Below are 25642 nucleotides of genomic sequence, written 5' to 3'. Positions count from 1 at the left end.
TGTAATTTAATACAAAGTCTAAAATTTTCAATTTAATTTGTAAATAAGTATTAAGGCTTCATTCAATATGGTGTTTGATCCACATTTCAAATCATTTTTAAAGAAATTATAGCACATAAATTGAATTTAAAAATCAAGAATGAAATATACGAGCAGTAAAATTTGATTTATACTTACTTTAGATGATCTAGCTCGATTCGAGATCGAGTAGCTCAACTGGGCACTCGCTGCTTGTTTGTGATTGAGTATTAGAACTGGAATTATAACATTTTTCTTTATTATTTAGCATTATTGTATGAATTTTATTTTATTTTTATTTTTCATATGTCATTCAAACTTATAATTTTTTAGAGTCGAACTCGAGTTCAAGCGATTTGAACTGTATTAATTTAAAATTTGAATATTGAAACTCGGATTAGACAATATTCAAGCTCGATTTGGTTCGGTTGCATCCCGCTACTTTTAAATTTCTGAACTGCAAGAAATGTTGTGCTATTCTGAGAGTTATTACTAGACCAAGTTAATGAAACCAAGAGGTCTGAAAAATTTACAACAAAGAATTAATACAAAAGATTCTGCTACAAAGATTTAATACAACAAAGATTTGAAAACAATTCATGTCTCTTGTTCCTTGTCTCTTCGCTCCCTCGTCTTCCTTCCAATAGATCCTCGTCCCGGAAAAAAGGGTGAATCAACAAGAGTCATTCGTCTACACATCGATAGGACCGGGCCGTTTCATTCGATAGGATCTCAACAAGACGTCTTTCGAGCCTCTTAGCACCCACACCAGGCTTCAAAACATCAGAATCTCCCCAGATGTCACATTTATCTTCAACCGAATTGCCTAAACACCATCCACCAGAAACAGGTTTACCCGGATTTCGCAGCAGGATTTCATGGTCGATCTGGTCAAGAATGGGGTCGTTTTCTCTGAATGGCGATGCGAAGGCTGCTCCACTCTGGATCAGATCATTGAAGTTGCTCGAGTTAAGAAAGTCGAGCTCGTGCCTAGAGTCGAGGTAGGCGTAATGAAAGCTGTAGTTGATTGTTTTTCGATTGAATTGGTGGGAATTGCATGCAACTGTTGGGAAGTAAATGGTATTTGATGCGGGTGTATTAGACACGTACATTAGTAGTGTTCTGGGTAGGTTATCTGTACCCATGACGCAGAACTCGAGAAATTTCCGACTTAAAATAGTCGAAAATGAACCTGTAAGCGAAAGGATAATATACGTTACACGACTACGTCTCCTCAAGTACTTGGAATTTCAGAACATAAATGGAACATCCAGATAATTAATTGCCACAATGAGAAGCATATTTCATGACATTCCAATATAACATACAGCATTCACAGAAATTTCTTCCTCAAGATATAAGAAATGAAAACATCCTTTCCTTCCCTAGGTTTAAGGTTGAGCCAATTCATATTCGAGCACCATTTGAACATAAATAATTATGTGTTCGAGCTTGAGAGAGCGATGATTTTCAAGCTCGAGTTTAATTTGAGTAATCTCCGAGTAACTAAGACTGGAGCTTGAACAATGTAAGCTTTTTTTTTTAGCATTGTCGAGCTCGAATTTAGACCATTCATGTGCAAAATTAAAAATACCCTTCAACTATATAGAGTTCGTAATCCCAAAACGTAATTATATTTGTGAAATACCTGAAGATAAAATAATAGTTCAAATAATATTAAAATAACAAATATTAAAAAAAATCATAACCCGAGCACCAGAACTAGAAGTTCGTTCCACATGAAACAAATATAACTGTATTTAAGCGCCGACCTGTGAATAATCGGAATGTATCCGGGAGCTCTCTCTTTTGAGTGGCATAAAACATCTCACTGTTCTCCTCAAGAAAGAGCGCAGTGTCAACAACGATTGGTTTCAATTTGCGTGATCTGCAAACAAACTTTATAATAGTCAGCTTGGTTAACATAAAAGAATGTGATTCAGTGATCAAACGTGAGATTCATACTCTCTCCAGCCAATATAGCTCGTGTGATTCACAAAATTAAGATCTCGAGGCAGATAGGATAAGATATGCAAAAGATCTGCAAAAATGAATATTTCCTTGTCATTCAAAGTGGAAGTTTATCCAAGAACCTCCAATAAAATTACTTGTGACAAACTTAAGTGTACAAAAACTTGAGTGTACACAATAAACACTGAAAAGTCTGATTAGTGCAGGCACTTCAAAGCCCCTGTCATGGACTCATTCAAGTAGCGACTATCATATAGCATTGTTGTTGACACATCACATTAACAAAATTTAAACAAACAATTGAACACAAAAATTATAATAGACTATTGAGTAAAATAACGAGTACATAAACATTTGAAGGGATAAAAATAAAAAATCTAAAATAACACAAAACTCGAGTTTGCGAGTTTGCACATCATTTCAAAGACAATATCCTTTTCACTGATATACACAATGTTATTTACCAACAAATTATGTAGATTACTAAATGAATCAAAGTTAACCGAACTCCGAGCAAACTTAGCAACAATGATTAACCAAAACCCCGAGCAAACTTAGCAAATGTTAGAACATGACAGATGGCAACAATGTACTCAATACTTGAATTACACATAAAGCATTATGGTAGCAGGAATCAAGAAAAAACTCAATTAAATTCAATAACGAAGACACAAAAACATGGAATATATTTAAAACTGCCTCTCGAGTGTTATTCGGATGAATGAACCAACCCGAACAGAATAAATACTATCTCCAACTATCGTCACAATTTTTCCACATCCTGCAACTGTTGTAATACTAAAATTCCAATCAACAAAAACACCCGAACACAAACAATAATGGACTAACATAAAGGTTTAAAAATCTACAAGAGAGTATGGATAATTGAAGCTATATCCACATCAATTACACAACAAAATCACAACCACTTTATCCTCACATATGTGATGCAAATGTAGATAAAGCTAATGTTAGAAACAAAACAAAAAACAACATATTTAAAATCTTTGATAAGATTGGTTGTGATTCATAGTTATACAAAATTTTTGCAACCATTTTGTGATAAAATCATGTAAAACGTATATTGTATTCCATTCTGTCTTCACTATACTATTGTCACCATACAAAATTCAGCAACTACCTTTACAGGTCAAAAGTTGATAATTAACAGCCAATGCACCAATCGCCAACTTGAATTACTTTCACAACCACGCACAAGCTTACTAAAATTACAGAGCCAACCAAAATTTTATCGAGTATTCACACTCGATACTACAAGAACAACAAGAAGACCAAAAATTTTGAGAGTTTGGAACTCCATAACCTATAAGAACCCAACGCCTCACAACTAAATTATCCAACAAACAAACAAACTTCAATCGAGACACTCTCCAAGACGCCAACTCAGGCATTTGATCGCTCTACAGGTACTTCAGGATGAACACTAAATACACAGTACGATCAAGTGCAAGAAACTTTCTGAGATTAATAGCACAGCATGTAGAAATCCACATGAATCAGCGACAATTAAATCACACAAAATGAAACCAACATACAATTAATCAGCAAGTTCCAATTCACAAACATGTTCACTCAAAAAATGCACAGATAAAATTACCATCTTGAGTGACCAGGGGATAATCATCAGCATCAAGATTAATGAACCAATCCCAAGTATCCGAAACACGAAGCAAGACAGCGGCGCCGTGAAGCGTTGACGAGAGATAAGAAGGCCCATTGTCGAACACATAGTCCGCCTTCCCAATCACATGAACATTCTGCGCAGCTACAAAGACCGACACAGATTTGACCTCAACTGCCAAAGCCTCACGCTCGGACTGCTCAGCAGAGCGGTCAAGGTGGAGGAGGTAGTGATTCCTAGGATGATAAATGGAGTGAAGAAGACGAATAAGCCGGCCCGAGTCGTTGGCGGATCCGGTTATGAAGTAGGCGAGTGAAGGGGGGGCCGGAGGGGTAGTCGAGGGGTTGTGGAAGAGGATGCGGTGGTGGCGGGGGAAGAGGGATGGGTGGGGCCGGGAGGGGGGTCGGGGAGGTGTGGGGATGGTAATGAGGTAAAGGATTAGGAGAATGGAGAAAAGGGTGGTGGATAGAAGAATGTATGGAGAGGGTACGGCGGCGGCGGAGGGTGGGTGGTGGTGCATTGTGGGTTCCGATTCTTGGTTTCTTAAAGCTGTGAACTTTAGGACATTTTTGTTGTAATGGAGTTTATTTCAAGAAACCATTATTTAATTGCAGATCTCAGGTAGGTTGGGAAAGACAAAGACAAGCTCTAAACTGAAAGCTTTGTCTAACAGCTGTGTATTGAACAATAGATTTTTTGCGAGAGGATTTTATAGAAAGATATAATTTTTAATTTTATTTTAATCGAAAATTTATCTCACAAAATTAATTCATAAAACAATTTTAAAAATTTTTTTGTGTTTTTGGAGAATAAATTTTGTAAACGATGATTAGTCGATAAATACTTTTACGATAATGTGTTAACAAATAATCACAAAAGTGTCCAATATTTCATCAAAATAATATTATTTTCAGAACTCTGTTTTTAAAAATAATAATCAATTTTCTCATTACTAATAAGAGCATATATAAAAACACATTAATTGAAACTAAAATGGTGGTTAAATAGTCCAACAAAACTGTGCAAACTCGATATTCCAAAATACCGCACTTATCGAATTTAATAGTATATTATAAATTTTATTATGGTACGAACATTTCGGTATGGGTACCGGTATCTGTAGGACATTCAAAAAATTTCGATATTCGATACAATATCGATATTCATTTTTTGGTACCAAAATTTTTCTGTAAAGTAGACGATATTCTTGAGAAAACCCCGTACCGAACCAGGTCTAATGAAAACAATCGAACAACAAAAAAAGATATCAAACCATTAATATTTCGCAACACGATTTTTTTTTTTTTTTTACAAATTTATAGGATAAAATAAAATTAAAGCTTGACAGTACCAGTGGTACTAACAAAAACATGTTATGAAAAAACATAGTAAGAGCAACAAAATAATAGTAGCAATTTGGTATATTTTTTAGAATAAAAAATTTATTACAAGAATATTATATTTGGTTAAATAATCAATTAAGAGGCAAGAAAAAAAATTAGGATTTTAAATTTGAGATTTTTTAATCTTAGTTTGGAATTTGAGGTTTGAAATCTACAATTCTAATTTAAAATCTAATTTAAAATTAGGATTCAAAAACAATCATGGGGAGGTGTAAAATATATTTTTGTTTTTTAATAGTTTATTTTATATTTATATAAAAAATTTATACATATTTTCTTTAAAAATATATGTATATAGGGGTAGGTAGGTTGGCTTCAACCTAGGCACCCACCTCGTAACCACCCACTACAAAAACAACCCCCATAATTGAGGGTGATTTTATCAATTTTTATTCTGAAAATCGATAAATAATGTTTATATTATGAGACGGATCAATTATATTTATATTTATAATAATAAATAATATTTTTAACATAAAAAATAATATTTTTAATTTAATATCTCAAATAAGAAATTCGTCCTTCCAATTCTTATAACGAAAATTTCTTGTTATTAGAATTACTCAAATGATGAAAAGGCGGTGGGGTATTCATGCCTTTTCACATTTAGACGTGAAATTTATAAATTTGTGCTCCCCAACGCCTTCAACTCATTCATTCCTGGCGGGAATGTTCGTTAGGGTTTAGTAAAATTCCGAATGCAAGAGATGTCATTCACCGAGGAATTTCAATCCAGTAAGTATCTTTTCCTTTGCAATAACTGATTTTCGATATTATCATGATTTCACCTTTTCCATTTGTGTAATGATTTTGGAAACCCTAGATGTTTAAATGTTACAATTGTGCTTATTTTTCAGTTCGTTGTTTTGTTAATTAAGCATTTATTTCTTCGTTTGTGGGAATTGCCAATCTGAACTTTTTTTTTAAAAAAAAGGGTACGTATTTTATTTTTTGAATGATCTGCTTTGGATAGGACTTTAGGGATGATAATTTTTCTCCTTCATTAATGTCTGATGCATTCTGACTAGAAAAGTGGGTCACTTTATGTGACTGTTACGCAGTCAAATGTGGTGGCGAACCCTGTAGAGGTAAAGGGGTGATGGTTTTCCTCCTCCTGAAAATTTTGAATTTTTTTGAAAAATCCACATTTCGCCCCAAAAATACATTTCATCACTCCCCTTAGTTTATTGCCTCTCCACTCCTAATTTTCTGTGTCTGCCCCGCCAAGTTATTTGTTTTTCGTTTATTTGAGAGTTTATCATGTTAATTTCTTTGTATTATGTAGATATTGAAGCCTTACCAAATATTCTACAAAGGAAGTACGCTTTGTTACGCGATCTAGATAAAAGTCTGCAAGGTATGCTTTTCTTAGTTTGATGTTAGGGACATGTTTCATTTTTCACCTCTCCCAAGACCCTGTTACTTGATATGGATTAATCGGTGTCTTGAGCTAGATGTTATAGCAGTTATCATTGTAATTGAATAATGATGGAGTTTAGTTGATAATTTAAAATACATATATTCTTTATTGTTTTTCTTGTTGTATATATGTCAAGGCTATGTGCAAATGTGTTTGGTTTTCTAATCGCCTATCCGTTATTTGTGTCATGTGGCTCAATATTTGTAAATTCTTGGCAAGACAGTTTGAATGAAATAATGAGTGTTTAAAAGATCAATGTTAAAGTGGTGGCTTTTTCCATTCAATGCCTGTAATGCCTTGAAAATTTAATCACTAATTTAGAGAATTAGAAAGTTTAAGGAAAATCGGATTATTTAATTTCAACTCGTGATACATAATCAATCAGAAATTATTTGACAGATTTCAAATTACAAGGCATTACAATGGCTGCAGAGCATCGGTGTTAATATTGATTAGAAACTATTTAACATATTAAACTGGTTAAGAGATTCCTGTCTACAAGGTATTTATTAATTTATGCATTAAAAATATATTGTTACACATCTCTATGTTGATAAAGTTCCTGAAAATTTGTTTGTTTTTTCCTCTTCAGATTTTTTATGCCAAAGCCTGAAATTTTCTGTTGTATAATAGCACAGTTCTGAGCTCCATTTGATAACTCTTTTCCCTTATTTTTGCATTAAAGTGGCCGAAGTAGCTCTCAAGAAATGCATTTCCCCCTCAATTTGAGCTCCATTCGACAACTGTTGTCCTTTATTTTTGCATTAACGTGGCCAAGTAGCTCTCAAGAAATGCATATGCTCCCTCAATCTGAGCTTTTGAAGTCACACATATTTTTTTCCATGAAAGATATTAAATGATTATTTCAACCTTCACAGTTTTTCCATTTGCAAGTTATGTGTGTTTGCATTTGATTGAGATATGATACACTTCCTTCCACATAAAACTAAATATCCGAGCTTATTAATTTTGAAGCTACTTCTTTCTAGTATATGTATTATCCCCTCTATTTTGTTCAACAGAAGTACAGCGGCAAAATGAGCAGCGTTGTGAACAAGAACTAGCTGATATGAAGCGGGGCATTAAGTCCGGTAACATCACTCCAAATTCTTCTCTGCTCAAATTCTCGGATGAAGCTTTGGATGAGCAAAAACATGCCATCAGGATTGCTGACGAGAAAGTTTCATTGGCTTCTCAGGCATATGATTTGGTAAAAATGAAATGCCTTATGTTTCTTCGGATGGAAATTTCTTCAGTTTTATTGTTCTTTCAGCATTCCAAACCATTATTTTGTGATCCACCTTGCAATGTCAGGATTATCATTCATCTATTTTTCTAGCTATGGCTTATTTCCCTTAGTTTTTTTTATTCTTGAACACTTATCAGCTATAATACCTGAATTATCAGGTGCATGTACTATATAACTATGTATAATCCCCTTGTTTTCAAGCAATCTGTAACAAGGAGATAAAGAGAGTGCATTTGTGTGGGGTGGGGTGGTTTAACTCTTCCATAACATATTAAATAATGCTGGGACTTGGCTTCAGTTCAGGCAAAGAATGGAACAAGGTAGGAAATTGGATGTTTTGTTTATCAGTGGGTTGACAAAAAAATTTATAGCACTCTACATTCCAAATGATACTATTCTGCTTTTCCCCCCCGAAGTCGTGATAGCATACATTAAGCTATCCATTTTGTGTGATGTCAATAGCATTTCACAATTGTGTAAGTGCTTTCATGTGAACAGTCCTATGTGTTAATTGTTCCTTTTCTGTTGCTATAATTTTCCATGTCTTTTACTGGCATAGGGCATGAAGCAGAACTTTATTTCAATCCTGGTATTTCGCATCATTGCACTAGTCTTCACAAACATGGGTACATTATGCTGTTTATATGTTTTGTGCCTCCAACATCTGATCAGATTTTCAACAATAACATTGTACCTCATCTAATACCGAATGGTTGAGTATATCCGACTATGTATTAGTCAGTGGACCACTTAAACAAAGAAGGATTCAAACTTAACTATTAAGATTAAAGAATAGTCAATTCTCATAATACCGATTTTTAGTTGTATGTCAAGTTGGTCTAAATGTATTGTGATTTGGTGCTGTTTCAACTTGCCTTTTTCTTTTATACATTTTCTCTAGATGTAAAGAAGGCTCGATATTTCAAATCCATTAGTTATTTTCTTTTTGGTCCATTAATACTGATAGAAGGACAAATTACTGTGGGACCAAGTCGATCACTAAGACATCTGCGTTTATCGTAGTCTTTTTGCTCTACATTTCTTGGAAATATTATTGTAAAAATCTAGATTTGGCATCTAACAGTGTCTTCCATATCTTTATAGTATGTTATTCTTTCCTAGACAGTGATATATTTTGATGCCACAGGTGGATTCCCATATTCAACAGCTAGATCGATATCTGAAGAAATTTGATGAAGATCTTCGGCGTGGTATTGTAATCTGAAACTTTTATATCTTTCCTACTTGCATTTGTTTCATGCTTGCTCAATTTTCTGTCTGCACGAACATTGAAACCTTAAGAGATATTTTTTTAATGGATTATTTTATTGATGTCAAAAGTTTCAGAAAAAGATTCCATGTCCTCAACTGTATCTTCACCTTCGACTGTTGATAACAATGTTAAAGCTGGAAGGTCTGGTGAAACTAGTAACAGAGGGCGTAAAAAGTAATTTCTTGCTACCCTGGATACATTCTGCTTTTAAAATTTTATGCTCTTCTACTGTAATATCCCTGTTTCAACTCCAATTTTACCACACTTTAGTCTGATATTGATTAGGTAACTATTTTGCATCGGAAATAACATAAACAAGAAGACTCATCCTCATTATTTCCCTTAAGACATAATATATTTAAAGCATTGGTCAATCGAGGAGCAATCATTAAAGAAATTTGAGAAATTTAATGCAAAGACATGATAAGACTACCATTTTATCGGAGTCGATGCAGTTGTGATTCTTAAAGAGGACACCTCTAATTTAGTCCAAACCTCAAGCTTGGTACATGAAGTTAAACCTAATTTCTTTTATGGCTGAACTGTATTTGGTATGCTTTCAAAAAAAACTGTTTGTGGTATGCCTGTCTAAAAGATATCACTATCGTCCTCAGTCCTGTGCTCCCGTTTGCAAACATTTGTTTGTCTACCATGTAGATTGTTTTTCTGCATGTTATAACCTGTTGGTTTTTCGTCTAGAAGCATTCTCATTTGTGGTTCTTATAACGTCCCAGTGCCTTTTTATGAACCTTACTTTTCACCAAAATAAACCATCCTTTATGCAGAACACGCCTTGCAACTGCAAATGCTGCTGCCTCCATGGCTGCTTCAATAACAACAGCGGCAAATACGACTATGGAATTAGATCTACCAGTTGATCCTAATGAACCAACATATTGTTTCTGCAATCAAGTGAGCTATGGAGAAATGGTTGCATGCGATAATCCTGATGTATGCTACAATCCCATAATTTCCTATTATATTTTTTCTAAGCATCAGTGCCATAATTAGAGAGGGCTGGCGGGGACAGTTAATATTGATTTTCCTTGGCATTGTTCTGACGGAATCGAGTTCTCTGTTTGCAGTGCAAAATCGAATGGTTTCACTATGGGTGTGTTGGCCTTAAAGAGCAACCAAAGGGAAAATGGTACTGCTCGGATTGTGTTGGAACGAAGAGACGTAAGAAAGGTAAATGACGGGTCTGCTCAACTCAGTCGAGCAAGGTTTCTGCGGTTCCATGCTGGACTTTTATGCTATATGTTCGTGCAGAGAGAATATTTTACATTTTGGTTTTCTCGACGGCTCATCTGACATGACAATGTTAATGCAAAGAATATCAACATTCACCAAATGAAACTCATGTAGTATTGTAAAAGTACCTTTCATCAGTGATTGGTGTTATTAGGTAAATGTCCATCTCAAATGTTAGATTTTGAAAGCATTAGATTTTGAAAGCAAGGGGCGAGGATGACAATAGGACGGGATGGGGAAGTGTGCTATGTCCAGTTCTCATCCACGAATTATATCTTCACCTTCATCTTGATTATATCTAATCGGAAATTTTCGTCCCCAACCTCGTGGTGACGTTTTTATTTTAAAAATTCCCATGCAATATTCTCTCCACTATGGCACCAAGTTATTGCATGCATGTTAGTTTTTTTAATTATTATCGGAGTGAGATTTGGAACGAAGATAGCATCCTCATATCTATCATCGATCTGCAGGGGAGATCTGAAAAAATTCACAAACCCGAACTCATACTCGATAAAACGCCTACAAAATTGTGTCGTTTCGAGTTTTTCCCATAGGCCTCGAACTCACCGGAAAATTGTCCATAGGCGAAATTTCATTAGTGCATTTGACTTGGGTGTTGAGACCAACTCGACTCAAACTTAGTTTTGACCAAGATTAATAAATAATAATATAATATTTAAGTCTAAAATTTTAGCATATTTTTATATTTTAAAGTGTATAAAACTTCGGTAAAATCAACCACTCGAACAAATCTATTTGTTCTCTCATTATTGATTTTTAACTTGTTCAAAATATCTTGTGGACGAAACTTAAATAATTTAAATTGTAAAAAAAATTTATCTGTTGTATCAATTTTTAATATATTAATTCATAAACAATTAATCAAATAAAAAAAGTTTTATATCAATTTTTAAGTAATTAAACATGTATTCATTGAATGATAAATTTATCAATTATATAATACTTTATCAATTTACCGATTGATTTTATTTTAAATTAATGATATTTCTGCAATTCTTAAATTATTTATTTATATATTATTAGTTATTTTGTTGAGTATATAATCATATATATTTTTGGAGTGGAGAATATATTCATATTTTAATATAAAAGTAATTTTGTTTTATAAAAAAGGAAAAACAAGTGCCATACGACGCCGTAGCAGATATGAATTATCGGTATTTTAACAGCCAAACTTCTGTGGCGCACACTCCTCGGTAAACACACTCTTCATCAATAGCTTTTACTCTGTTGCAAATGGCTTTGGCAAGTGGAATTATCTACTCTTTTCCCTTCAATTTCTCCATTAATTCTTCATCTTCTACAGGTAAAATTCACTTGTCAACCTTTTGTTCTTTTTTGGTTTGATGGGTTTCATTTGGTAAAGAAAATTTTGAAATGTGCAGAAGGAACAAGGTCGAAGTCAGTGAAATTGAGAGATGACTGGAGGCAGAAGTCCAGGCCCATTCCTCCTGGTGGGACTTATCCCGCCAAGGATCATTGCAGGTTTCAGGACATTCTTTGATGCTGCTGTTTTGCAATATGTTTTCTTGAAATGCTGCCAATCTTTCATTTCTGTGTGGTGGCCCAAGAATTTAGTTGTTTGTTAGTCACGGTTCAGTGTAACACCTTAGCCATGGAGGTAGACAAATGACAGCTGCATGAGAATGGAAGGTTAAGTCATTGTTCCAAGTTTTGATGTGCCTGGGGGCCATTTGCCTCATTTCTGTGGATTACTATGGAACAATGGTTAAAGGCATGCTGCTAGAGAGATTATATTAATTCGAAACGTGTGGAATTACCCGGCTCCACACCATTGCAACGGATTTGAAACAATCGGGTGCTGCGAATGGCTAGCTACACCATTCATGCATAACATGGTTATCATGCATCCGGAGGTGAAATTTAGCTATCCGGAACATGGAATGAGATTGCGTTTTATTTGAGAGGATGGCTATTATGCTCATCTTGTTTGTCTTCCCCTAAATTTATGCCTTTTAGGCACGGAGAGTGCAAATATACCCGCTTTGTTCCTTTTCATGTAAACACTTAAAGCTTGAATGATGCAAACAAATTATAACAATGGTTGGTTCTCCTTGTTATTCTTTGACCAGTCACTGCGGATTATGTGATACATATTACATTGCTCATGTCAAAAACGCTTGTGCCTTCTTGGGAGACGGCATGTCTAAAATTGAGGTGAGCCTATATCTTTGTCCCATCTCTTCATATATTTAGTGAGCTTCATCTTTTTCCTCAATCTTTCCTTAATCACTTGTTAAGCTTCTATCTTTTATTTTAGTCAAATAGTTAACTGTTGTTGTATTGCGCTTACAAACGAGTGTATTGCCGTTTCTCTTCTATTAGTTAATATAACAACAAATACTGAAAAATCTCAGATCCTTTATAGCTGATAGAATATTTTTGTTGCTTTTTTGTTGATTATCACAATCATTGTACTCTGTGAATAGATTCAAAGGGATCTGATGACCATTCTCAATAATTATGACATGCAAATATTTATCGTATCTATCATGTTACAGGGGATTTTCATACGTGGTGTTTTGGCATGTAGCTAAGCTTTCCTTTTGCTGTTTTAGGCTCTTGAACCTGTTGTCCACGGACGAAGCAGGAAAACAAGTTCCATGGATGAGACTTATATGGGGGTGTATGAGAATCTACTTTATGCTCGGAAAATCATTCCAGTCGAGGGTAATCTCCTCAAGTTGATTCTTCTGCCTCATTTCCTAGATTCCTAACAATGTCCTCTCTTTGACTCTTCTCTTATCTTCTAGGGGTCAAAATGTTTGATTTGTGTTAATATATGGAGTTTATATTTTAAATATTTCTGCTCTTTTGTGTGATGCGTAATTTACTTGTATTCATTTAGTTACGATACTGTAAATGAAAAAATTTGGATTGCTAAGAAGTGCAAGTATAAATTGAAATTTTTTGATTGTTTGGTTTAACATGTGAAGGAAATTCTTGTAGAATACATTATGTTTTCTCCCTTCTGATGAACAGATCGAATCACTGAGTGCTTGGTCACTTCCGTTTCTTGTAGCTCATCGTTCTTTTTTCGAGTGATGAAATGAATGCTTATTTATGAACTAATATGCTTCATAATGTAACTAAATGTCATCATTTGGTTAAGTGACGCATACTTAATGATGCCCCACATAACTTTACTTTTTAGGGGCTCAGTGGACTGGTATAGTGACCACAATTGCTATGGAAATGCTTAGAACTGGCATGGTTGAAGCTGTTATCTGTGTGCAAAAGTATTGATCCTTTTAAAGCAGTCTAATTGTACCCTCTTAAAGATGATTATCATCATTCATTAATGTGTGTGTTTCTTGTAACTTTATGTTTTGTCATTTTAGTGATCCAGAAGATAGATTTACTCCCAGACCTATCTTGGCAAGGTTTGTTCTATTGGTTACATGATTAGTTTTGATAGATTCAAATGACTGACATCTTTTTTTGAACCTAATCATCTGTTGAAATTAGGACACCAGAGGAAATTCTTGCTGCCAAAGGTGTTAAGCCAACGTTGTCGCCTAATCTTAATACTTTGGCATTAGTCGAGGTTCTTCCTTACACTTCTCTTTTGGTAACTGGTTTGTATGTCAACCGATGTATGATTAAATAATATAAGCCTGAGGACACCAATCAAAAAATGTATATATGTAATCCTGAAGATTCTCTTTCAAGTATTTTTATGAAGCTTTTACCCTGTATTTTATGTGAAGCCTACTTTTCTGAGGTGGACTGAGTAAACAACTGCTTTTTATTCTCAGGCAGCGGGTGTGAGACGTCTTCTGTTTTGTGGCGTTGGCTGCCAAGTTCAAGGTATTATCATCTTACAACGTGTCATGTGCTTTATTCAATTAATTGTTTTATCTTGACTTGCACTATTTTAATGCAGAGTAATTTGTTAAAGTGCAGCACTGAGATCAGTGGAGCCTTATTTGAATTTGGAAAAGCTTTATGTTCTCGGAACCAATTGTGGTAACTATATTTATTTAATTGTTTTTGATAATATTGCGTTATCCACTAACTATATATTTTACAACCATTTTCAAGTGCATTTCTTTCATTCCGTTACCATTAGGTTTTTTTAATTGCAAGGATGGGGAAACCAATAGTCTTCTGATTCATTTTTTTATTTCCCGGTCAACAGACAATCTGGTTTTGAAATTCTCTAGATTAACATTCTTTATACCTGTTCGCTTTTCTCAACAGTTGATAATGGTACACGAGAAGGTTTAGATAAGTTTCTAAAGGCTGCTAGCAGTGAACCAGAAACAGTTCTTCACTATGAGTTCATGCAAGATTACAAGGTTTTGCTTGAATTTGTCTCTTCATGTACATATTATTTCTTTTTTAATGAATCCAAGTTTTTATTATAAGTGCTGAAATCCTAAATGTGCTCAGAATCTTGGGTTAGCAATCAGATACCATTTAGTCATACCTTTCTTGTTAGTCTGAGGCAGTTATATACATTCTTTATGTGATTTTATGACCAAATGTGGAAATGAATGGCCAATTTAACATATTTAACATGTGATAGGTTTTGAATCTGTACATTATCATTTACAACTACTGGGGCATACACATAGTATCATCATCATCTCTTATACTATTATTATTGTGTGTATTAAAATACTTAAACCTGCTACCATTGCGTGAGAAATGATTACGTGATTACTAAAAATGATTCTTAAGATAGTTTTCTATTGGTCTTTTATAGGTTCACTTGAAGCATTTAGATGGTCACATTGAGGAGGTAACTTAGTGAAATCATTTCTCATGCCTTTCTGTATACTCTGTTTTGTGATCAGATTCTATAATCTTACTAGAGCAGGTTCCATATTTCTGTCTTCCAGCGAATGAGTTGACTGATGTAATTGCTCCTTCTTGCTATAGGTAATTTCTAATTTCGTTCAGATCTTGTATCCAGTGACTATCATTAATTAAGAATGTTTTCAGATAACTCAGACTCTTTAACGAGATGACAAATCAAAATGGTCAGTAAAACTTAGTTGTACGAGATGCAGGTAAAAAGTAGCAGTGATCTCGAAAAAGGTCAAGTAACAATGAAAGTAGGAACTAGAATAATAGACAAACTTCAGCCCAAGTTAAAGGTTGAAGTGATTAGCTCATGTCTTCCTATATTAAACATGTGCATACATGCCCAAGCGAGATTCAAAAGTGTATCCATTGAAATATCTCATTAACTATGCTATTATCGTTTGTTACAATTGCTTCTTAAGCTAACAATTTTTCTTGTTTTCCGCCCTTAAAATAACCGCCTACCATTTTCTGTTTCAAATTTGTTAATTTTTCGTTTTGACAAAATATGTACTAAAATAAAATCCTACCTTTTTAGTTTCTTTTATCCATTTGAGACTAAATAACATGCATAATTCTGTCTTATTGCAGCTGTTTTGACTACACAAATGCTTTAGCGGTGAGTGCTTCCCTTGTTAATTCAATAGTCTTATGTTTTGTGTTTCTGGTTTTGTCTTCCTTTGCTTCCCCATATTCCCTAGTTGAATAATTATTTATTTATTTCATGTCAGTACTGTCTCACCTCATCAAACATTAGTCTGTAACCCTAAACTTACTTGCTAAGTGTTTATTTTAGCTTGGACTGGACCATCACCTTCATAGTCCTGTACAATATCTAAGTATGCATATCTGAATCAAATACACTAAAAAGAAAATGTCTTACACACATGAAATAACTAATATTCGTATACTTCATTACACAAGCAGCCCTATAAATAGCAATATTAGAATGATAGACTTTCAATGGTAGAGTTAGGGTAAAACTAAGATCACGGATAGAAATTTCTGTTTGAGTGATCGCTGGAGTTGGGTATCTATTATTCTCGCTAGCTTGTGTCTTACAGCAATCGAAATATGACTTTTGAACCAGGTTACAACATAAAACATTTGAGTTTTATTACTCTAAGCTATAGCTTTTTAGTATATCGGTAAATGCTCATGTCCGCAGAAAACAGTTGTTAATTACTTGGTTTTCAACTATTCTAGGATTTGGTAGTTGGGTACATGGGCGTGCCAAAATTTTCAGGACTTAGCATGACGCAACATCCACAATATGTTACTGTCAGGTGATCTCATGCAAATTTGTGTTTTTCATTGTCATGTTTTTGTATATATTAAATCATGGGAAGCAATCACTTCTATTTGCATTATTCTTCGGTATTACTTGTTTGTAATCTCATCTGCCAATGGCAGGAATGAACGTGGAAAGGAGATGCTTAGCTTGGTGAAAGATCTCCTCGAAATCACTCCCACTGTGAGCCGAGTAAGCATATCTTTTGGCATGTGGACATTACCATTTTGGAATCTATATAGAAACTGTGTATGGCTTAGTTCATGGTGATTGTTTTAGGGTGAAAGACAGCCTTTCGTCATGGAAACTGTAAAAGCAGACGATAATGCTAAATTGGGTACGCAATGGCTTATGTCACGTAGTGCTACGATTGAATATATGGCCTGTACACGATATGAATATGCTGTTGGGTGATGAAATAAGCATTTTTCTGCAAAATATTATGAAGAATCGTGGTTCCTATAGCTTGCTGAATTTTAGCTTTTTTTCCGTTTATTTTCATAGGGAAAGGTCCGACACAACCTGCTCCAAAGTTTGTGGGTGACATAATTGCGTTCATTTTAAATCTAGTAAGGATTCTTCCCTAGCCAAAAAGTTTTTGAAGTATAGAAGGTTCTATATTATGACACCATTACTCTTTCCAAGATTGGTCCAAAGGGTCTTGAATTTGCTCGTTATTCCTTGGATTACCACACTATTCGCAACTACCTTCACGTAAATCGTGCTTGGGGAAAACAAAGGTATGGCTGCGAAAAAACTAGTAACTTGTGTTAATAGTCTCAATTTTATTTTATCTGATTGTTCGAACACATATGGTTGCAGAGCTGATAAGCATATGCCATCGTATGCAAAGAAACTCGTGGCTATGTATAACCAAAATGGTGAGATTGACAAGATGCTTTCTACCAAATGAAAAGTTTTAGAGCCAGTTTCATTACATGCCCTTCATTTACTTGTATGCCAAAGTTGCAACTTGATATAATTTTTGTTATTTAGTTAGGTTTGTAGTTTTTTTGAAGTTAAAACTTAAGAGGATAAGCTCTTATTTATGCACATAACATCTTACCTTCTTTTATATTACAATGACATAAAGTTATGTGGATGGGCTTGAAATGACCAAAGCTGTTGAGGGAAAGGATGTGTTCGAAATGTCAGGAGCGATACCGAACACCTAAAGCATATGGTAATACTTGTGGACTGATAACTGAAAGTAGTAAAATTTTTTATATATGAATTTAATTTTCCCTCTTCCTCACTTTTCGTACGTTACTCGACTCACATACGGAAATATTTCTAGATCATTGTTTTGTCTTTGCCTTTGGAGGTCCATCCTTAGTCGTGTTAGCATGAGCAATCATCAGCATGTACTTCCTGGGTAGGTACATATATAGGCAACAGAGGACCTATGAATTTCGATGAATATTGCTGACTTTGTTTATTATTATTATTGTTATTACTATTATTATGAAATGACTTAAGATTTCTCCGTGCAACCTTGTGAAACTTAGAGGCAAACTACCTTTGTAGTCTTCTTGTCGCAGAATCGGAACGACCAAAAAAATTTTGAACCATAGTACATGTATTTTATGGGGATTGTTGCTATTTTCTAAACCTCCTATAGAGTAGGATAAGCCAATGCCCGCGCCAAACTCCAAGAGGGACTTGGTTTTTCTTGCCTGCCCTTGTGCTAAATCCACTTGTTGCCCTACATACCCATAAAGAACCGTTGGATTTCTTTAATGAATTTATGATTTCAGAAGAAACCCAACAAAGATTTGGTGCATTAAATAGCAAATTGTTTGGAGTAGGCCCTAAGAAAGATAAGATACAAGGGTAATGCCGACCTTCCATGGACATATGTGAAACACAATAACTTCATTATAACATGAAGGAATGGGCTTTCTGCAGTCGAGGAAGTAGCTAGAAGATATACTTTTTGGTGACCATCCCATGTGTTTTTTTCTCTTGGTTATTGTGATGTCTAACACCACACTGCCCATTTATGTGGCGAGAAAATTTAAGTAGAATAAAAGAAAAATGAGCGAGGAAGGGTTTGAACCCGTTGGAAAAGAATCGTTGTGATTGAATGAGACGACTAAAAGTGTGTTTTAAGGAGTATCAGTAATGTGATCAAGAAAGATTATGCAAGAAAATTCAAAATGAGGTCAAAATACCGGATACCGCAGGTCTAGTTTGAAGCAAGCTCGGAATCGAGCACGCGAACTCAACCTGAATATTCGCCTGCCCAAACACTAGTACAAATGTAGCTTCCGTGCCTTTCTTTAGGTAGTTTTTAAGCTTTCATATCTTCGCCTTAATACTATGTCTGTGAATTCCTAACATGATTCTGTGTGAACCAAGCTGGTGAAATTTGATTTATTACAATGCCCATTAAGCCTTGAAATTGATACATTTTATTTGAGATTGGTAAGGTTCTTGCTGAAGAAATTCTGCTAAAGCCAAATACTATATAGAGTACTAGCTTGCATGTATAATGTACGGAATAGAGGTGCAAATGTTTACTTACTATATAATTAGTTTGCAAGGTTCGAGAGATATTGAATAAAATAATTTGAGCTCGATAGAAAATAAAATTCTAACATGTTTGAATTAGACTAAAATTCGATTAAAATATTTTTCCAATTGTTTTGACTCTTGGAATATGAATAATCAAGTAACTATTAATGGAAAATAATTATGTTATCTTAGCAAACAATCAAGAACCGAGAGTTTGATATTTTTTTTCTCTAACGGTAAATCATGAAAGATCACCTATTCGAAATTCATAATCTAATAAGCTACTGATGGGAAATTATGATTTGAAATGGGATTTTTGAAATTTTGATACGCGGAAAGTTAAATTGCTCGAGAATATTATAGCATTCGAGCTTATGATATGAGTCATTTGTTTCGATAGATTTCAAATAATCATTAAACAGAATGATTTGAAATTGTAATCTTTGATGCCACGAAGCAGTAAATGTTCATGCTAAGATAACAATCGAAACGTAACATTTGAGTCGATGTATAAGTAAAAGGTTTGAATTACATCATAATCATTAGTTATAACATTTGTCGTTATCATTAGCTTTATAATTTGATGAAGCGACAAACACAAAAATCCTCTCATCATAAAGACTTTTGTTTACGATACATTTGAAAGTGTTAGTCCGTCCCGGTGCAATTTATACAAGTTGTTCGATCGATCATTTTAATTCAAAACAAAAAATAACGATGGACCTCGTATTTTTTGTTTAAATTCATATGTTTGGTAAACGTCTTGTATAAAAATGTATCAAAAGTAACACTCTCGGTGTAACATAAATTTAGCAACTATAAAGTGATTTATTTNGAGACAGATATCTTATTTGGGTCATTCATGAAAAAATATTATTTTTCATGCTAAGAGTATTATTTTTTATTTTGAATATCAATAGAATTGACCTATCTCACAGATAAATATTCGTGAGACCGTCTCACAAGATACGTACTCTTATAACAAATCTTTAAATTTAGTTAAAAGAAAATGTGTTTGTGGGCTCTCTCCATGTGCTAAAGCAACATGAAACTCTGGTGAATTTTTAATAGATAAACATTTCTCCCCAACCAAAAGCAGGGAAGAGTCGGCTTCACATTGAATAGAATGTGGATGCAGGAGAATTGTATGGAAAATAAGGTCCACCATTTTAATTTTTGGAGACAAATCCCATTACATTCATTCTCATATTAGATAATTCGGTCCAAATTAAATAAAAATATTATTTTCAAAGAGATCGTTCGCATGCTTAAACAAAAGAATAAATCTCTTGTGAGATGGTCTCACGAATATTTATCTGTGAGACGAGTCAACTCTACCAATATTCACAATAAAAAGTAATACTCTTAACATAAAAAATAATACTTTTTCATGAATGACCCAAATAAGAGATCCGTCTCACAAAATACGACCGGTGAGACCGTCTCACATAAGTTTTTGCCTAAATAAAAATATAGGTTTCGTTTGGATCGAAAAATTTGAATTTAAAATATACTTGAATCCAATATTTAAATCTATTGAAGATAGTATTGAAATCCACGAATTTGAAATCCGTTCTTAAAAGATTTATACCACATTTATAAAAAGTTTTATACCTTATTTTTAAAAGATTAAATGTGCTTCCAGATATATTATTATAAAGTATGTGTTTTTTAAAATGATATTAGCGTCTACGTACACATATTGCGTACTTGTATAATATAAAAAAAATTCTAAATTCTAAAAAACAAAATTTTAATTTTTACGATTTTTGATAAATTTTACAAATTCAAAAAAAAATTTGAATTTTAAAAATTAAAAATCATATAATTTTTTAAAAATTACAAAACATAAAAAAGTAATAACAAAGATATAAGATTGTAGGGTAGAAAAACTGGATACACCAAAATCACAGTCACAATAAATGTTACACAAAAACTCTTGTGAGACGGTCTCACGGATCAATTTCGTGGGTCGAATCTCTTATTTAAGTCATCTATGAAAAAGTATTAATTTCTATGCTAAGAGTATTACTTTTTATTGTGAATATCGGTAGGGTTGACCAGTCTAATAGAAAAAATTCGTGAGACCGTCTCACAAGAGACTTACTCTAAATGTTACTCGTAAAAAGAATCATAAGTGACTATGTATAAATAGTAGAATTAAAAACAAATAGTTACTAGAAAAAATAACTAATTAAATTAAAATTCATGAAATAAACACTAGCATCACAAACTTGAGACTAAATTAAATGGAAAGCCTCATCTCCCTTTGTACAAAAATGCCCAACAAAACCAAGTATTGGGACTTTTCATGAAGAGGGCTTCTTTTAGTTTACATTCTTCTTCTCTAAACACACTCAATCACTCATTCAACCTCCAAGTAAAAAGTTACAATAAATAACCAAAAAAAAAAATCAATAATACTTTTTTTCCCTAAAATAATTATTGAGTTCTCGGCATCATCGACTATGGCTTGCATCGTCGATGGCAGGCGCCGCCTACCGAATGGTTCTTTTGCTTGTTTTCACTTTTCCAGATTCTGCCTATATCTTGTGCAACTTTAATGGCATCCATTGATGCCCCTGAGAGTCCTCTCCTTGTGAAGCCAACTGCATAAAGTCCCCTTTTACCTTTCCATCCATTCGGAAAGGGCGTTTTCGGAAATCCATCTCTTGAAAAGAAATCATTTTCCTATCATACCAAAAAATTTTGTGAAAATCCTAAAATTTCTCCTCGTACTATATTTCCTATATAATTTAGTTTCATGTCCTATGGTATTAATCTTGAGCAGCATTTCTCTTTTACCAATATTTTTTTAAGCAAAAAAAAAAAAAATACTGACTAGATTCGAATTCAGGCATACAGAATCTAAAATGAACCGAACCTCCATAACTGTCACATGGAATCAGACACACAGATATAACTGACCTATACATACATGTATATACATTCTTTCTAGGGGACAGGTTCAAAATAGAAGCATGACACTGCCATGAGGCGACCAAGATTGTACTCTATAGACTTTGCTAGCAACTATTCGGTATCTAATATCTATTCTCGCTTTACAAAAATGATTAACATAACTTATTATATGAGTCTATTGTAGCTCCTAATAAACCAGTTCGAATCTTACCTCCAACCAAGATGGGACATTGCTCGAATATCCTGTCGCCAGAATAACCGAATCGATCACAAGAACTTGGCCGTTAACCAGCTCGGCTCCATCGCTCAAGAATCTCTTGATTCCAGGCACAATTCTTATATCTCCGGATTTGATCTTTGAGAGTGTGCCTATGTCCAATACTGGTGTCTTCCCTTCACTGTTCTTGAGCTGTAAAGGCCCCAAACATGGCCTTTTGATCCCATATTTTTCTATGTTTCCCAGGATTAATCTGGCTGATGCAACAAGTACTCTATCCACGACTGAAACCGGTAGCCATTTCGCCATCGATACCGCCGCCTCGAACGTTGATTTTCCAAGAATTTCCCTTGGTAATACATGGATCTATACACACACACACACACACACACATGCACGAAAACATAATTACTTCGAGAGACGAGTAGAGTAGTCTTTTAAAATGTATAAGATGTAACTTAAATGCATATGAAAAAAATAACAAAAAGTGAAAAAGACAAAGTGTAAAATAAGTCAAGTTATTACACTAAGACCTAATTTTGACAGATCGAAGAACTCCAGAAGTCAATTTTCTTGAAAATAATTAGAAACATTAATAATTAAAAAAAATCAAACAAGCATGAAAACCCAAATTTTTTTTTAAAAAAAAATTAAGCATAATATTATATATTTTAATTATCAAGTTTCTATTATTTTAATTATCAAGTAATTATAGAAATGAAAATAAATATTACTTACAGAGCTTCTAACCACCATTGATGGAAGCGCATTATGGTGACACAAATCAAGGCAAACCTCCATTCCTGAATTCCCACAGCCAACTACCAAAACACGCTTTTCCTTATAAATCTTACCCGTTTTATAATCACAAGCATGAATCACATCCCCATTGAACTCCTCTGTTAATCCTTGGAATTCCGGCACGAATTTCTCTGCATTCTCTCCAGTAGCCACCACAAGCCACCTACACATATACTCCGTCACGGAATCGTCCCCCGGAAACTTTCCCTTGCTAGTCTTAACGCGCCACAGCCCGCAAGTTTCGTCGTACTTAGCAGAGGTGACTGTTTCATCGAACCTCGGTTCGATCTTGAACCGTTCTGCGTAGGATTCGAGGTAGTCAATGAACTGATGTTTTGTGGGGTACTCTGGGAAGTTTTTGGGAAAAGGGACGTAAGGAAGTTCGCAGAATTGTTTCGGGAGGTGGAGTTTCAAGCGATTATATGTCCGATTTCGCCACAACGAAGCAATGCAGTTTGATCTTTCAAGAAGGATAAATGGAACTCCTTGTTGTTTAAGGCCTGCACATAATGCTAGACCGGATGGACCAGCTCCAACGATCACCGGACCGTTTACGAGTATGCATCGACCGGAGAAAAGATCCTCCTTTCGGAATNTTTCTATGGATTATAGAAGATGTTGAGATAGTAAGGAATGAAAATGTGGTTAATTTGAATTGTTTTCTGTTCAAATTGTGAATGTGACAGAAGAAAAAGAGCAGAAAGTGCAGGTTGAGGAAATGTGTGGAGTGGTATATAAATAGGGAGGGTGGCCATAATGGCAGGTCGTAAATAAGATTGAAAATGATGTTTTTTATGTCGTTTTTGGCTCATTTATATCTTTCGAAATAATAATGTAATGATTATATAAATTTAAATCTAATATTGATATATTATATAATTGAAATATATAATATATCTCAACTTTTCTGAGTTCAAACTCCTGATTTGAATTGCATATATCCCTTGACATTGATGAAGCAGAAAAAGTTCCNTATATATACACACGAGAAAACTGAGAAAAATATTCATTTAAATAGAGAAGTTTTGTATGTCAGCTAATCCTTGACAAATTGATATGTCTCGAATGAATTTCGAGCTCGAATATAAAAATTGTCTAGAGCTCATAGAAAATGTATCGAATGTTGTGTGTATCTTTCAAAAAACAAGATATGACTAGTTTGGTATATTGTAATAAGAGTTGGACTCGCTTCTAAAATGATATTACCTTGCAATAGTGCTCACTATATCAAAAATATATTTATCAAGATATAACGACTTCGAATATAGATGTTTATCTGGCTCACACCAGTGAAGACCACCGTTATTGAGACGAGTTGTAATGGCTGGTTTAATGAGGATTTGACCACCATTATTGAGATGAGTTGTAATGATCGGTTTAATGAGCATTTAACTACCAATATTGAGACGAGTTGTAATGGCCATTTTAATGAGCAATTGAACACCATTAGTAGCCACTAAATGCCCATAAAATCGAGATTAACAGCCATTAAATGAGTAGTAGAGGCTGCACCTTTCAACTACTCATATTGGCCTATAAATAGTGGTCAAATGCCAGAGAACTCACATCACCAACCAAGCACAAAAGCTGCACAAAATCGAGATTATCATCCTCTATAGTTTTTGATAAAGCGACAACTGCTCTATCATACCATTGGTATCAGAACCAAGATCGTGTGTTTGATTCTCATTGATTGCAATGAGTGTAATTATTGGGAGAGTGATTGTTAGGATGCACTAATTATCAATGTTTGTTAGAGCAATCAAAAGATGTCGCTTTGGTTGATTTTAGGGACACTATTATCATCAGCTATAGTTTTTTATAAAATAACAAGCGTCCATTCCTACAAAATTTAATGACTTACACTACCAAAAGCAAAAACATTCCAACTTATTGAACGAATTTTGTAATTTTTTCGAAATAAAATCTTAATCTTGCTCTGCCCATTCCTATACTTTTTTTGAACATACCATTCCTATACTTAATGAGTTAATTAATGTAGTTTATTTTCCTTTTGTACCAATGTTGCTTTAATAGTTTTATTAAAAAAGATACTTCCTTTAAATGGTAGTGCATCATTGCTTTAGTTAAAGGACTTAAATGTTTTCTTCTTAAAATATTTTTAAAGTATGTGGAAATGATTAGTACGATAAAAAATTGCAATTTTGCTAAAAAATAAAGTTTGTGTTATTTGTTTTATAATTATTTTTGACAATATNCTCATTGCATCAACAACTTTCAATACTTTGATAATTAGATTAATGATTATTCAATTAATTAACTAATTTAAAAGAAGTTCACATGGAATTAAGTATGTAAAAGTTAATTTATAACTTTAAGTTTATAAAATTGCAATATTAAATCTTGTTTATTTCATTTGGAAACTTCGCAAGATCTCGTTTGACTCCCTGATTCGTCATGATGATACATAATCGTTGATCATTTATTTATTTATATTAGAAGTATATGTAAATATTCAAAAAATAATTTTTAGAGATAATATTAGTTAAATATAATCAATCAATTATTTCTATTTGGAGTTCTAAATTAGAACAAGTAGGACCGATCACTTTTCATTTTACCAAAAATTATAGTTAATTGTAATTGTGTAATTCTGATCTTTTAAACCGTATAACAATTCAAGCATCATGTTTTGATTGCTCTATCAAGTATAGGCAATTATTACACTCCAACAATTCATCTCTTAATAATTACACTTTTTTCCAATCAATGGAAATCGAACCCTTGACTTTGACTCTGATACCAATTAAAGACCGAGTTTGCCGCTTACCAAAAGCTATAACTGATGG

General features: G+C 33.8%; 4 protein-coding genes across 6 annotated transcripts; 2 read left to right on the top strand and 2 right to left on the bottom strand.

Annotated features, from left to right (window-relative positions):
• Nucleotides 1–488: 488 nt before the first annotated feature.
• LOC140963642 (beta-glucuronosyltransferase GlcAT14A) lies at nt 489–4293 on the bottom strand. Its single transcript, XM_073423041.1, has 4 exons — nt 3608–4293; nt 1984–2059; nt 1791–1906; nt 489–1210 (listed from the first exon to the last, which is right to left on the bottom strand). The coding sequence occupies exons 1-4, from the start codon at nt 4149–4151 to the stop codon at nt 702–704; spliced, it is 1245 nt and encodes a 414-aa protein (XP_073279142.1). The 5' UTR covers nt 4152–4293; the 3' UTR covers nt 489–701.
• Nucleotides 4294–5633: 1340 nt separating this feature from the next.
• Nucleotides 5634–10420, top strand: LOC140963627 (PHD finger protein ING1). 2 transcript variants are annotated; one of them, XM_073423021.1, is made up of 7 exons: nt 5634–5769; nt 6320–6391; nt 7477–7664; nt 8851–8914; nt 9045–9150; nt 9762–9927; nt 10062–10420. In XM_073423021.1, the coding sequence occupies exons 1-7, from the start codon at nt 5733–5735 to the stop codon at nt 10170–10172; spliced, it is 744 nt and encodes a 247-aa protein (XP_073279122.1). In that variant the 5' UTR covers nt 5634–5732; the 3' UTR covers nt 10173–10420. The 2 variants fall into 2 exon arrangements, with proteins under 2 accessions (XP_073279122.1, XP_073279130.1); XM_073423029.1 differs by having other exon boundaries at nt 9051–9150; nt 10062–10412.
• A 985-nt stretch (nt 10421–11405) lies between these two features.
• On the top strand, nt 11406–17450 carry LOC140963608 (7-hydroxymethyl chlorophyll a reductase, chloroplastic). Of its 2 annotated transcripts, XM_073423004.1 has the most exons (19): nt 11406–11557; nt 11637–11736; nt 12345–12429; nt 12831–12942; nt 13427–13511; nt 13614–13655; nt 13741–13819; nt 14031–14082; nt 14179–14241; nt 14476–14573; nt 14984–15019; nt 15098–15159; nt 15676–15703; nt 16291–16370; nt 16498–16567; nt 16655–16712; nt 16880–16944; nt 17021–17115; nt 17198–17450. In XM_073423004.1, exons 1-19 carry the CDS (start codon nt 11488–11490, stop codon nt 17286–17288), a joined length of 1371 nt encoding a protein of 456 aa, XP_073279105.1. In that variant the 5' UTR covers nt 11406–11487; the 3' UTR covers nt 17289–17450. The 2 variants fall into 2 exon arrangements, with proteins under 2 accessions (XP_073279105.1, XP_073279112.1); XM_073423011.1 differs by lacking the exon at nt 13427–13511 and having other exon boundaries at nt 13749–13819.
• Nucleotides 17451–21203: 3753 nt separating this feature from the next.
• On the bottom strand, nt 21204–24183 carry LOC140971880 (probable indole-3-pyruvate monooxygenase YUCCA5). Its single transcript, XM_073434412.1, has 4 exons — nt 24120–24183; nt 22770–23431; nt 22026–22397; nt 21204–21583 (listed from the first exon to the last, which is right to left on the bottom strand). The coding sequence occupies exons 1-4, from the start codon at nt 24181–24183 to the stop codon at nt 21359–21361; spliced, it is 1323 nt and encodes a 440-aa protein (XP_073290513.1). The 3' UTR covers nt 21204–21358.
• Nucleotides 24184–25642: the final 1459 nt, after the last annotated feature.

The sequence above is a fragment of the Primulina huaijiensis genome, chromosome 2 (assembly GCF_012295235.1).
Source record: "Primulina huaijiensis isolate GDHJ02 chromosome 2, ASM1229523v2, whole genome shotgun sequence".
NCBI lineage: Eukaryota > Viridiplantae > Streptophyta > Magnoliopsida > Lamiales > Gesneriaceae > Primulina > Primulina huaijiensis.
The sequence above is the reverse complement of the archived record's forward strand: the minus strand, read 5'-3'. Positions and strand labels throughout refer to the sequence as shown.

Excerpts from the sequence above, each read along its gene's own strand:
- LOC140963642 (XM_073423041.1), bottom strand. The coding sequence starts at position 4,151 with ATGCACCACCACCCACCCTCCGCCGCCGCCGTACCCTCTCCATACATT. Across the intron at positions 2,060-3,607 it reads TCCCCTGGTCACTCAAGATG|ATCTTTTGCATATCTTATCC; the intron begins GTAATTTTATCT and ends TCATTTTTGCAG. Across the intron at positions 1,907-1,983 it reads AGCTATATTGGCTGGAGAGA|ATCACGCAAATTGAAACCAA; the intron begins GTATGAATCTCA and ends GTTTGTTTGCAG.
- LOC140963627 (XM_073423021.1), top strand. The coding sequence starts at position 5,733 with ATGCAAGAGATGTCATTCACCGAGGAATTTCAATCCA. Across the intron at positions 6,392-7,476 it reads TCTAGATAAAAGTCTGCAAG|AAGTACAGCGGCAAAATGAG; the intron begins GTATGCTTTTCT and ends TTTGTTCAACAG. Across the intron at positions 9,928-10,061 it reads TTGCATGCGATAATCCTGAT|TGCAAAATCGAATGGTTTCA; the intron begins GTATGCTACAAT and ends CTCTGTTTGCAG.
- LOC140963608 (XM_073423004.1), top strand. The coding sequence starts at position 11,488 with ATGGCTTTGGCAAGTGGAATTATCTACTCTTTTCCCTTCAATTTCTCC. Across the intron at positions 12,430-12,830 it reads ACGGCATGTCTAAAATTGAG|GCTCTTGAACCTGTTGTCCA; the intron begins GTGAGCCTATAT and ends TTGCTGTTTTAG. Across the intron at positions 12,943-13,426 it reads GAAAATCATTCCAGTCGAGG|GGGCTCAGTGGACTGGTATA; the intron begins GTAATCTCCTCA and ends TTTACTTTTTAG.